Source organism: Phocoena sinus, chromosome 15 (assembly GCF_008692025.1).
Source record: "Phocoena sinus isolate mPhoSin1 chromosome 15, mPhoSin1.pri, whole genome shotgun sequence".
Taxonomy (NCBI): domain Eukaryota; kingdom Metazoa; phylum Chordata; class Mammalia; order Artiodactyla; family Phocoenidae; genus Phocoena; species Phocoena sinus.
This window is the reverse complement of record NC_045777.1, coordinates 21,196,098-21,210,175: the sequence shown is the minus strand read 5'-3', so window position 1 is coordinate 21,210,175 and position 14,078 is coordinate 21,196,098. Positions and strand designations below refer to the sequence as shown.

At 40.0% G+C, this 14,078-nt stretch overlaps 1 protein-coding gene and 1 pseudogene across 3 annotated transcripts in view; both read left to right on the top strand.

The window, feature by feature from the left end:
• Positions 1-14,078, top strand: part of RALGAPB (Ral GTPase activating protein non-catalytic subunit beta) — a 100,860-nt gene that overhangs the window by 61,639 nt on the left and 25,143 nt on the right. For all 3 annotated transcript variants that reach the window (XM_032604290.1, XM_032604292.1, XM_032604291.1), the window contains 4 exons: positions 3,477-3,659; positions 4,919-5,070; positions 10,819-11,006; positions 13,350-13,456. In XM_032604290.1, coding sequence (XP_032460181.1) covers positions 3,477-3,659; positions 4,919-5,070; positions 10,819-11,006; positions 13,350-13,456 — 630 coding nt within the window. The remainder of the gene's footprint in view (positions 1-3,476; positions 3,660-4,918; positions 5,071-10,818; positions 11,007-13,349; positions 13,457-14,078) is intronic.
• On the top strand, positions 1,026-2,221 carry LOC116739699 (annotated as a pseudogene).

Genomic DNA, 14,078 nt, shown 5'->3' with positions numbered 1-14,078 from the left:
ACCAATTTGTCCGTTGCTCTGTTGCACATTTGGGCTGTTTCTACCTTTTGGCTATTGTGAATAGTGCTGCTATGAACATGGACATACATGTGTTTATTTGAATACCAATTTTCAGTTGTTTTGGGTATATACCTAGGAGTGGAATTGCTGGGTCATATGGTAATTCTATATGTAACTTTTTGAGGAGCTGCCAAACTATTGTCCACAGCGACTGAATCACTTTACGTTTCCACCAGTGATATAGGAGGGTTCCAGTTTCTCCACATCTTCACTAACATCTAAATGTTTTCTTATCTGTAAAATGGGCAGGATTATCTTGTGTGTGTGTGTGTGTGTGTGTGTGTGTGTGTGTATATATATATATATACTTGTATAACACCTGGTGATGTGAGGATGAAATGAAATGAAATATATAGAACACTTTGTAAACACAAAGGTGATGTACACACATAAGGTGATATTGTCTGAGATAAAATTTAAGCCCTCGTTTTACAGATGAGGGGACAGGTAAACAGAGGCTGTGACGTACCTAAGTCATGAGAGACAAAATAGGCAAGTCACCACCACTTAGAGCTTACCTTTACCTCAGAGATTCTCAAGGATAGATGAAATGGCCATAGTTTTGTGAGGAGCAGTATTAATGCAGAAGGTAAGAATAGCCATTTGTGAGACATGCAGGACCACACTGTCTTTGAGAGCAAGGTACTGTTGCCTGTGACCTTCAGTACACTTGCAGTGGTAAGGAGTAATTAGTCCTAGATGGAGTGCTCTCTGGACCTAACGAACTATAAAGGGCTAACACTGCGTGATTTCAAGACTTGCTGTATAAAGCTATGGTAATCAAAACAGTCTGGTATTGGTATAGGGTTAGACAGCTAGATCAACAGCGTAGTATATAGGGAGTCCAGAAATAGATCCACACATGTATGGACATCTGATTTTTGACAAAGGTGCCATGATAATTCAAAGGAGAAAGGATAGTCTTTTCAACAAATGGTGCTGGAACAATCAGGTATTCATATATCAAAAAAAAAAAAAGAACTTTGATTCATACTTTGTACTATGTACAAAAATTACCTCAAAATGGATTGTAGACCTAAATATAAAACCAAAACTCTAAACTTCTAGAAGAAATAATGGGAGAAAAATCTTTATTGGTTGTACAGAGATCTGGGTTATACAGAGATTTCTTAGATATTATACCATAGAGGAACAGACTATTAAATTGGACTTCATTAAAATTAAAAACTACCATTCTTCAAAAAGTACTGTTAAGAAAATGAGATGACAAGTCACAGATTGGGAGAAAATCTTTACAGAGTATGTATGTGGTGAGGGACCGGTATCCAGATCATATAAAGAATGCTCAAAACTCAGTAATAGCCTTTCGTTTTGGTGGTGTGCAGTAGTAATATGGTGGTGAAAATTTCCAAGAAGAGGACGTTTGTTGTTGATGGCTTTTTCAGAATTAAACTGAATGAGTTCCTCACTCAGAGGCTGGCTGAAGATGACTGCTCTGGAATTGAGGTCTGAATTATACCAACCAGGACAGAAATCATTACCTTGGCCTTCAGGAGCAGAATGTTCTTGGTGAGAAGAATCCAGGAATTGACTGATGTAGTTCAGAAGAAGTGTGGATTCCCTGAGAGCTACGTAGAGCTTTGTGCTGAAAAGGTGGCCACACGAGGTCTGTGTGCCATTGCCCAGACAGAATCTCTGCATTACAAACTGCTAGGAGGGCTTGCTCTGCAGAGAGCCTGCTGTGGGGTGCTGCAGTTCATCATGGAGAGAGGGACCAAGGGCTACAGGGTCATGGATGTCAGGGAAACTCCAAGGACAGAGGGCTGAATCCATGAAGTTTCTGGATGGTGTGATGATCCACAGTGGAGACCCCATTAACTACTATATTGATACCCCTGTGTGTCAGTGTTGTGCTGGGCATCAGAGTGAAGATCATCTTGTCCTGGGATCCAAATGGTAAGACTGGCCCTAAGAAGCCCCTTTCTGACCACATGAACATTGTGGACTCTAAGGATGAGATGTTATCCATCATTTCCATCTTGGGACAGAAGGATAGGAAGCCAGAGCTACCTGCCATGCTCGAGCCAGTCCCCACTGCATAACATGGTCTTCTTGGCACCTGCATCTGGAGTCTGGATGTTGCTTTGTAAAGACCTTTAATACAGTCTTTTAAAAAGACAGTATAACAATGACAGCAAAAGCCCTCAATAATACAACAAACAACCCAGTTTTAAAATGGGCAAAAGATTGGACAGATGTTTTACCAAAGAAGATATACTGATGGCAAATAAGCACATGAAAAGATGCTCATTATCATTACTTATTGGGGAAATGCAATTAAAATCACAGTGAGATACCACTCCATACCTTTTAGAATGGTTAAAATTTAAAAGACTGACCATACCAAATGTTTGGTGATGATGTAGAAGAATTAGAGCTCTCATATACTGTTGAAGGGAATGTTAAATGGTGCAACCATTTTAGAAAACAGCTCGGCAGGTCCTTAAAAAACTAAACATGCATCTATCATATGATTCAGTCAGTCCACTCCTAGAAAATAAGAGAGTATATACGTGTACAAAGACTTGTACATGAATGTTTTTAGCAGCTTTATTTGTAATATTCAGAAGCTGGAGACAATCCACATGCAACAGGTGACTGTATAAATTAATTGTGGTATAATCCATATAATGGAATACTACTCAGCAATAAAAAGGAATGAACAACTGATACACACAAAAATATGGATAAATAATTGTGCTGAGTAAAAGAAGCCAGACTCTCCCCCCGACCCCCACCAAATAGTGCAGTACTCTATGACTTTATTTGTATAGAACTCTAGAAAATGCAAGTTAACCTATAGTGACAGCAAATCAGCAGTAACCTAGGGAGGGGGCAAAAAGGAGTGAGAGGAAGGATTACAAGGGTGCATGAGATTTTGAGGGGTGATGAATATATCCACCGTCTTGATTGTTGTGATAGTTCACAGGTGTATACTTAGGCTACAATTTATCAAATTTTACACTTTAAATATATATCGTTTACTATATGTTAATTATACCTCTGGGCAGCTGAACAGAACTTTGTAGCCCATAGAGCATTGCTGTGGGGTTGGGTTAGGGGGCTTAAAAAATGTGCACATGTTCCATTGCCAGCTATTCTTTTGATTTGTGGCAGTGATGAGTAGCTGCACCCCAGGAGTTTAGGTTTTAGAGCATGAAAAAGTATGCTAAAGTGAAATACTGTTTTAGGGTTTGAAAAATGCCCTCTATTTTTATAGAGTAGTATATGATAATACATCTGAAATGTTATGTTCTTCTATATAAATAATACTTTAAAAAGCAAGGCTTCCTGTGGTGTGTCATATTCTCAGAAAGGCTGGGCCTCAGTGTTGAGGATTTGACATTGGTTCAGTGGTTCCTGGCTAACTGTGTTCACCGTACGAATACGCTCAGGTGAAGGTGATGGTTGACTCAGGTGACCGGAAGCGAGCCATCAGTTCCGTGTGCAGCTACATTGTGTACCAGTGTAGTCGGCCAGCTCCTCTTCACTCCCGGGATCTTCACTCCATGATAGTGGCAGCTTTTCAGTGTCTCTGTGTCTGGCTGACAGAGCACCCTGATATGCTTGATGAAAAGGTTAGTCTACTAGATCTTAAACCAGTAAATAGAAACAAAAATGTATGTTGGGAAAATATCTTTTGAAAGAGAATATCTAAATTTAAATACAACATTGCATACTTTAAACTGAATATACTTGTTATATTTCAGGAAAACACTTGTCCTAGTGAGCATAATTCAAAAACTGTCATTGTACTTATACAGTTGACCCTTGAACAATATGGAGTTGAACTGTGTGAGTCCACTTATATGCAAATTTTTAAAATAGTAAATACTACACTATTACATGATTCCTGATTGGTTGAACCCGTGAATGTGGAACTGTGGTTAAGGAGGAACCGCATATATGGATATGGCTGACTATACATGTGGATTTTCGACTGAACTGAGGGTCAGTGCCTCAACCCCCATGTTGTTCAAGGGTCAAATGTATTTGGTTGCAAATTAACCCATAGAGAAGTTCTTTTCAAAGATGGACCTTTGAATAATTTATCTGTGAACTGTCAAGAGATGGCCAGTAGGTACTTTGGTCACCTGTCATCAAACCAAGAAGGGCAGTTGATAGCCAGGCTGCAAACCTAGAGCACTGCTTGTTCATAAAGGTTGCTTGTATATAAAAATTTCATTTCACACATGGTTCTTTCTTTTCAAGTAGACACAGATATCTAGGCTGCTTTCTCTACCATTGTTCCATGTAATACTTTTCTTATGGGAAGGCAGACAGTTACAAAGAATTCACAGTGTAAATAAAAGAAGAGATACCAGGTTTATTGGAAAATTATAGAGAGCTTTATATAGTTTTTAAAAAATAATACTGTTGATTAACTCTTAGTCATTTTCATGATGACTTGTAAAGTTATCATACCAGAAATTGCTTTAAAATGTCAGTAACCTATGAGCTTCCCTTTGGATAATGTAACATATTTTACACTGTCTAGGTTTAACTGAATTACTGTTACATCTCTTTCACTCAGCCTTTCACGATTTACAGTCCATGGTAATTTTATAAGAATTGTGACTGAAAAAATTGAATTGAATTTATCATTACTTATTATCTAAATCTCTTAACACTCAAATTTAGTTCTTTAAAGAAAAATTGGGGGGGGGGACAAGTTTATTTTATTAAATTATTTTGAAGTTAATATATACCTATTCAAGAAAATGAGAAATTAGAGTCCCACCACCAAAACACACCCATATTGACACTTTCATGTATTTCCTTGTCGTCTCATAAGATAGGTGTATTACAAAAGCTAATCTGCTTTTCCTTTTTCTAGGACTGTCTTAAGGAAGTGCTAGAGATTGTGGAACTGGGTATTTCAGGAAGCAAGTCCAAGAACAGTGAGCAAGAGGTCAAGTACAAAGGAGATAAGGAGCCAAACCCTGCATCTATGAGGGTAAAGGATGCTGCTGAAGCCACCCTAACATGGTATGAAAGTGACTGCACAGGGATTGTGCCTAAGAGTTAGATGGGATTAGATGTGATCCTGTGTTGTTTCATCTCCTCCCCAGTTGTTCAGCATTAGGTGACACAACCCCATTTAGGATACTGTTTCTCCAGAAATAAAATGGAAAAGGAAATGTCTTGTTTTTTGGACCAAAGGAAACCAGGAACTTGGGGCTGAGAGTTTGGGTCCTTGTTTCTCTATGCTGGTTGTCAGTTAATTCAAGTCATATCATTTTAGAGCTGGAAAGGATCTTGGAGAGCCTTACCCACCCCCTCATTTTGATGGCTGAGTCCAGAGACAGGGTATGTCTGGGTCACACAGTTAGGTCTCCTACTTGCCAGCTCAGTGGTTTGTATTCTCTGCTATACCATTTATATTACGTTATAGGTTCATTCAGCAAGATTTATAAACTTCCTCTTATGAACTGGTAATAGGATGTAAAGATAAATCAGATTCAGTTATCGCCCTCAAAGAGCTTCTTGTCCAGTAGGGAAGATAAGATGTGAACACAAATATCTATAATGCTAGTTAGATTAAATGCTCCAAGAGACGAGGTACAAATAAAATGCTGGGGTGTTGGAAGGAGGAAATGAATACTTCCAGATTCGGGGAAATCAAAATAAGATTCCTAAGGAAAAGGACATTGACCTGACTCTTAGAGAATGGATAAAGTTTGAGCTACAAGTCAGATTGCAGGGTGGTTAGGCAGCAAGAGAAGACTCCTATGTCAAGCAATTTGGTTGTGAAGGGACAGAGACAGGTTGGTATCTTGAAAAAGTATTAGAATTGAAAGAGTGTGTTTGGCCAGTTAGTGAGCAGAGTAGAAAGAGGGAAGAAAGGCAGTTTATCAACTGAAAGGAAGAGGTAGGTGGAGAAGATTAGGTGGAATTGGTACAGATGGAAAGATGAGGCTTATGAAAGGGTAAATGTAGATGAGACCCCAGAACAACATAGAAACAGGAAGGAGGAATGTCAAGTCAGTCTGGGTTGGCTCATCTTGGTTCTTCTTAGTAAAGTGGTAGGTAAGACAGCTTGTAGATTTGTATGTAAATCAGCCCTTACCAAGATCCCAGCATCTTTTATGAGTTCTGTGACCTGTTGAAAGCTTCACACTAAAGTATGCACAATAAAGTTGGGTTTATTTCAGTTCCTCATGGGCTTAGGTCATTCCGTGAAGTTTTAGAAGCACACTTGCTTTAGTTCAGTCCTGCTCACTATGCTAATGATGGGCTTTCATTGACTTTGTGGGGGTTTGGCTAATAGCTAGAAAATTAGAAAAATGCAATTGAGTACTAGAAATAATAAAAGTCCAGAGAGAAGACCTGTGTGGGCTGGGGTGGACTTAAAAGCATTATTAAAAAACTAAGACTTGATGTGTGTACCTTGGAGAGTAAGGGATATGGAGAAAGGGGGAAGGACATTTCTCACTGGGACTCTGCATTATATAAAAATAAGTTTGCTCCATCCTAGGCTGGATGGGACATTCCATTGAGAATATGATTGGCAGTGAGGATTGGATATGAGCTCGGAATAAGTAGAGAGTCCTGGGATGCTTCCAGAACTAGCCAGTAGTTATCGAGGTGGCTCATCTGTCTTATCTCTGCTGGCAACTCTACAAAAGGCATCTTCAGTTTTAAGTCTTGAAGAGGGCCCTGAAGAGTCATCATGAAACATATCCAAATCACATTTTCTCTGTTCCCTCACAATTACAGCTTTATGTCAGTATCATTGCTGTTTTCCAGTTATGCAAACACAAAACTTTGACTCATTTTCTGATTTATCTCTGCTTTATCTGTTATTCCCCATATGAAGCCAGTGACTGAGTCCAATAGACTTTACCTTTGAAAGTATTTCCTCCATTTGTTCTGACCTCAGATAGCATTCCCAGTCCAGGCCCTTATCACTTCTTGCCTGATTTCTCTGTTTTCAGTCTCTCACACTTTTCATTTTGCATTCTGTTGCTGAACTCATCATCTTAGGTACTGTGCTTATTCTGTTGCTTGAGTGATTGAAAACTGAATAGATGGCTGTTTACTGCCATATGGTGTGAAATTTTTGGTCTCGTTTTCAAGGCCCTCCTTGAGTCCCCACTCAAACTGTCTGATCTTTCCCAGCACATCCCTTCTGCCACAGCTGGCAGGCCACTTGTGGCTGTGAAGTGTACATGTTCATACCTGTCTATATACTTCCCCTGGGTTTCAGGACTTCCCTCTTCTCCTCTTGGCCACATCCTCCATTGTTTGGTGCTCACATCATATCCACTACTTCCATGGACCTTCTTTGGTCATTCTGCTTCTTTTCCACACCTCTGTGCTCAATTAGTCTGACCTTACCACACTGCATGAATTCTACAGTGTCACGATCACACCTGGTTATATTTGATAACATGCTAGTGTTACCTCCCCAACCTGGGTAAAGGCCACATTTCCCTCTTCACACCCCTCACAGTGCTGAGCACACAGGAGATAGTTATGGAATGCAGATCAGCTGGTTGGTGTTTTTTCCCTTGTTGTATAATATACATTAGGACTCTTGGAAGACATTTTAGTGGCCCCTCTGCTTAGTCACCTTTAAGACTTATTTACCAAGTTATTTGGCCTCTAATTTGGGGGTACTTTAACCCTCAAGTTTGCCCATTTCATTTTAATTGTTAAAAACTTGATGTTTACACTGAGCTGAAGTCTCTCCCACTTTAACTTCTACCCATTGTTTCTGATTCAGACTTTTAATAATGAAACCCTTTTTTCCGAGGAGTGGTGGTGTCCGAAGACAATGCTCAGGTTCTTTCTAATTCATTTCTGCCAGTACCTTCAACTGTTTTTCATATGACAGAGATTTAGAGTACCTTTATCATCCTCGTCTTTTTTCCTTTCAATGGTGCAGGTTTGTCTGTGTACCTCTTTAAAGGTCAATGACCTTTAAATTGTAGAATATTATATTTTCATTAAAGTGTACTTAGAGACTGCATTGGGTTTTTGAGAACCTGGTGATTTGTACTAAGTCAGCTAAAATCTTAGAGCCTTTTTTTTTTTTAACGCATTTACCTTTTGTCTTTCTCATCCTGTACTTATTTTTGGGGGGTGGTATTTGGATGTAATGTACAGAATTTTACATTTAAACTTGAAATTTCTTTATGTGAGATTTACCTCATTATTATTAATCTTTTAAGATTCTTTTGGATCTCAATTCTTACTCTGATATATTAACTCTGCAGCTCAACTTTTGATCAACTGCAGATTTATTTATTTATTATTTTAAAATTTATTTATTATTTATTTTTGGCTGTGTTCGGTCTTTGTTACTGTGTGCGGGCTTTCTTTCAGTTGCAGCGAGCAGGGGCTACTCTTCATTGTGGTGTGCAGGCTTCTCATTGCAGTGGCTTCTCTTGTTGCAGAGCACGGGCTCTAGGCCAGCAGGCTCAGTAGTTGTGGCTTGTGGGCTCTAGAGCACAGGCTCAGTAGTTGTGGCGCACGGGCTTAGTTGCTCCGCGGCATGTGGGATCTTCCTGGACCAGGGCTCGAACCCATGTCCCCTGCATTGGCATGCGGATTCTTAGCCACTGTGCCACCAGGGAAGTCCCCAACTGCAGATTTAATGAGCCTGCCCTGTGTGTCCTAATCAAAGATGCTGATAGGGTTTTCCCTGGTGGCGCAGTGGTTGAGAGTCCGCCTGCCGATGCAGGGCACACGGGTTTTTGCCCCCGTCCGGGAAGATCCCACATGCCGCGGAGCGGCTAGGCCCGTGAGCCATGGCCGCTGAGCCTGCGCGTCCGGAGCCTGTGCTCCGCAATGGGAGAGGCCACAACAGTGAGAGGCCTGTGTACTGCAAAAAAAAAAAAAAAAAAGATACCGATAAAAATATTGAACAGGGTCTTCCCTGGTGGTCCAGTGGTTAAGACTCCGCTTCCATTGCAGGGGGCACAGGTTCTATCCCTGGTCGGTCGGGGAAGATCCCGCGTGCTGCACAGCGTGGCCAAAAAAATAAATGAATGGTTAGTTCTTTAAAAATATATATATATTGAACAGAGAAAGACTCACAAAGCACATGATAAGAGGTTTCCCTTCAGGTTCACAGAGGTTTTTAAATCTTGTCTGTAAGTTTATAATGATACACTGCCAAATACTTGCATGTCTTGATTTCAGAGATATTTCTCTGCCTTTCCAGTCTAGTAATCATCAAGAAGAGAAAATGTGGTTAGGCTGGTGTGACGTGTACCCTTGCCAGCAACCTATTTGATAATGTCTTAGAATCTTGCATGGAACATAAGCTCACATGGTCCATATGCTTTGTGACAACCATCTCTGTCCCATGTTAGAAAGCCCACATTTTCCCATTACTTGTCTCTTGGTTTTTCGTAAATTCTTAGGCCTGAACTCATCATGAAGTTCTCCTGGTCCTTGAAATTCTTAGATAGTCCTCCTCCTAGGAGGAGAGAAAATGGAAGGAAAGTATCTATTGAGCAGTGTTGCCTTCTATTATCAGAGAGATTTGGGTTCAAGCATTAGAATGAAAGAGAAAGGGAGAGGATTGCAATGGTGTTGGGGAATACTAATTTTCAAATGAGTTACGTATGAAGGATCAGGTGATATTAGGACCACAAGGTAAAATCTTTAAGTTTTCTTAAGATTCTTTCTGTGTTTCAGTTTCTTAATTATAAAATGGGAATAATAATTGTAGCTATCTCATAGGGTTGTTATGATAACTAAATAAAATGTGTAAAGTGCTTAGACCCAGTGCCTGGCACATGGTAAGTGGTATATGTAAGTTATTACTATTATGCATTGAAGGTATGCAGAAATCTCTGTGGATATAAACATTTCAGAATGGTAAGACTTGATCAGTTGAATTCCAGTTTATAAAGCATTTTTTCATATATGTTCTCATTTAATAATTACAATGGTTCTGTGAGATGTTAACTACTAGTGCATCAAGTTCCTTATCTGTAAAATGACGGTATCTATTCATGGCCACACAGTGAGAAGGCAGTAGGCCCTGTTTTCTGGTCTCTTGATGATCACTTATCTCTTGTGAGCCTGAGTTTCCCCGTCTGAAAAATTGAGGGGTCTTGGCTGATCTTTGGATCCTTTTCTAGGTCTAGAATGCTTTAGCATTATCCTGAAACCTGGAGCACACACATTTTTAAAAATGTATATTTAGGAGCTTCATGATTTGGAAGTATGATTAGTCAGGTTCCCTGGGTAGCAGACTTCAAGAGAGAGAAATTTGCTTGCAGGAAGTTTATCGGAAAGTGCTCTCAGGATCAACCCTTGTGAGGGAATGAAGGAAGTAGGATTGAGCAGAGGGAAGACATAAACTGTGATGCATTTGCAACAAAGAGCTCTGGAGCTGGGCTGGCCCTTCAGGAGTCTCTCATGTTGGGGCCGGGGGGCTGGGACTTTATACCCCTGCATTAACAGTTCATTGGACGAGAACTGCCCCAGGAGGAAGCTGTGATCTTGAGTGAAGTGGTTCTCATTGGCCTCTCCAGGACTCAGCTGAAAGCTATGGCCACCATCTCCCTGCATCTGGGCGACTGGGTCTTTCCGTCTTGGAGAGGGAAATCTGGACAGCACACCACAGCATCTGCCACAGGGAGTAAATCTGACTCTCAAAGAGGAAGCGTGGCTGTGGTCAGATAAATCCAAAAGAACAGAAGGACAGATTGATGCATGAGGTGAATTTAAGATTTCCCTTTGAGGATTAACTGTTATCTTTTGCATTCTCCGTAGTATTATGCAGTTGCTTGGCGCATTTCCTTCACCCAGTGGTCCTGCCTCTCCTTGTAGTCTGGTGAATGAGACCACTTTGATTAAATACTCCAGACTGCCAACCATAAACAAGCATAGTTTCCGGTACTTTGTCTTGGATAACAGTGTCATCCTGGCAATGCTGGAGCAACCTCTTGGAAATGAACAGAGTAAGTTTCAGCACTTTGGGCTTTTTCCATTGGTAAATCAACATGTTCATCAGTATTAGCAAGCTGTTTCCAGGATCGGGGAAGGAAAGACTGCAAATTCTAAGTAATTTTGCATTTGTCAGAAAGCCTTCTAGCTGATGAGATAATAGCAGCTAAAAAATAGAGGGTCAGAAAATGCAATATACATATTAAATAGAATCTTTTAGAGGCCCTTTATATCTATTAGAAAAGAGCTCCATAATTTTATAAAAAGTTTAGTGGGATATTTCTGTTGTTTACTGTGTATAAAAATCATTATTACTCTTTCGTCCTTCTTGAACTTTGGATCCTGCCCCTCTCCTTTCCCGCCCTTCACTCCACATTGTTCTTTTTCAGTTATTGGTGCCACCCAAACAGGCTGGGAATTGGAGGAGTCATCTTTGCCTTCTCCTTCCTGTTTGTTACTCCCTTATGTAGTTGGTTTCCAAGTTTCTACCCTGCTAGTGACTTTGGAATCTTCTTTTCTCTGCATTCCTCCCAGTACAGCCAAATGCAGGAATTTATTATTTCTTATCTGGATTATTGCTTCCTACCTGATCTGATTCTTCCTCCTTCCAGTTCCAAAATTTGTTACCGTTACCTCCATCCTACTTGCTGCCACCATTGCATTCATCCTCAAATGCAGATCTGACCATGCCAGTGCCCTCCTGAAAATTCTTCAGTGATTTTCCATTGACATAACATGCACTGTTTTCTTCCCCTCTTTCCCCCAATTATAAACCATCTCAAGGTGTGTGATTACCACTGCAACGCAGACTGCTCAGAGTACATTTTTTTCTGATGGTAATTGGAATCAGCCAGTATGTAAAGGAAGCATGTTCTTAGAGAGACCCTTATTGCTGGGAAGGTAAAGTAAAGTGAAGGTTACAGAATCGTTGGGCATACAAGGAATCACCTAGCGTGCAATTCCCTCATTTACAGGTTAAGAAACTGGGGCTCAGAGAGGGTATGTGACTTGTCCAGGGTTACTTGAGAAGTTCATGGTATGACCAGGACTAGAGTCCAAATTTTCTGAACCTCATACTGTCTCTTTGTTATTGTTGCCCCACAGTGATAGGATTTCCTCAGTGATTAAAGACTTACCTTCTTACTTTTGCAAACGTGAAAAGGATCTTAGAGTCCCATGCAAATTCTGTTGAGTATATATAGGTAGGATCTCATAAACCCCTAAAATGAAATGAGACGTTTCCCAGTAGTTCAGGGACGAGTGAATACCATCACAGCTTTCCTTCCTCTTGTGGTAAGATACAGTGACTTTAATATGAAGTGGATGGGGCCTTTAATCGTTGCCCAACTCCAGAAGCACTGGTCCCAAGTCTTTCCTTCTTAAGGCACCTCATCCTTCTCTACCTTAGACCTGGGTGTTGCTTGACTTTCTTCCCTGGTTTGTGCCAATTATTCATGATTCCTCCAGTTTCCCACTCCCAAGCCACCTGCTAAAGAGGCTATAAAATCCCAGTATCCTCTCCAGGTTTCCTGGCCTGAGGGGTAAATGTCAACCCTTTTCCAGATTTTTTAGGACTCCATTACTCTCATTCTAAGCAATTTCATTGCATTGGAATTCTACCAAAAATGTAAACAATTGGGATTTTATAGAAGTACAAGTATATTTTAATGGTTCATTGTATGGTTCATTGAACCATTAACTATGAACAATAGTTCATTGTTAATAACAGAAGTAAGAGAGAGAAGTTTGAACAAGTTTGACTCCTACACCAGAGACAAAAGAAGGGAGGGAATAGGAAGAGGGATCTGGGTACTCAGGAAGTCCATCCTGAGTTCTTTACCTCCCTTCTTCCTGCCCCTGAACTTGTGTTGGGATGAAACAGTGCCTGCCTGTGGTGGGCCGTGGTGCACAAAGGCATGGGTGAATGTAGCATCAGCACCGCAAGCACCCAGCCTGTCTTCTGCATTTAGGTCATTCCCAACACTGAAAGTTAAGAGTATTTGCTAGGATAGTGTTACCCAAAAATGTGTATGTGTATTGCTGGAGGTATGTGAGATGATGTTGGTTGATACATCGGTGAACATTATTTTATGTATTTTTAAACATGTGTTTTAAAAATATATAATTAGCACACCAAAATTCATGATTTTCCTTTTAAGGTAGAAATACATCATTTCCTTCAAAAATTTTAAGTTTAAATTTAAATAGTAATAGCGGTACTTGAATATGGCAGAATCCACAGAGATGGTTCACAAAGGATAAACGTTAGGGAAGCACTATGCTAGGGCTTTGATTATTAGAGGTGTATTTTATATGTTGTCAGAAATAAAAACTTTTCCACCAACATTTTATTCTAGATGATTTTTTCCCCTCTGTCACTGTGCTGGTCCGGGGAATGTCTGGAAGACTTGCTTGGGCACAACAACTTTGCCTTTTACCCAGAGGAGCAAAAGCAAATCAGAAGGTATCCATCAGAAGTTACAGGGAAGTGACTAGGAGTGAGTGTGTGTGTGCACGTGTTTGTGTGTGTTGTGATTTAAAGGTTAAATAATATTACAACAAAAATCACAGATAAATATTTTTGATCCTAGCCAGATTCTCAGTCAGTGAGTTCACATCAGAATCATCTTAGGAGCCTAGAATTCCAGGTCCACTGAAATACTCTTTAAAGACGTCTTCAAGGCAGGTGTATTTTCAGAAAGCTTTCCGAGTGACTCTGACATCCACTTATGATTAAGAACTACTGTTCTGAACAGTGGACCGAATTTTTTCCGTGCAGTGTTTAAAATAATAAAATTTAGGTACATGCCATTATGAAAAAAATTTTGCCAGAGCCTTGATGTCTCTGGCAACAGTACTTAGTTTCAAATTGTTTCATATAACTGTATAATTGGTAATATGCTCTATAATTTTTTAATGTGCTATATAATTTAATGAAATCTTTCTTTGGGGTGGCACAGTTTATTTTCTTTATAACAGTTGTAATCATGTGAATAAAATTTGCTTACGGGAGAAAGTTGGAAAATTCAGATAATAAAGAAGAAATTTTAAATCACCTGTACTCTTACTCTCCAGAAGTAGATAGC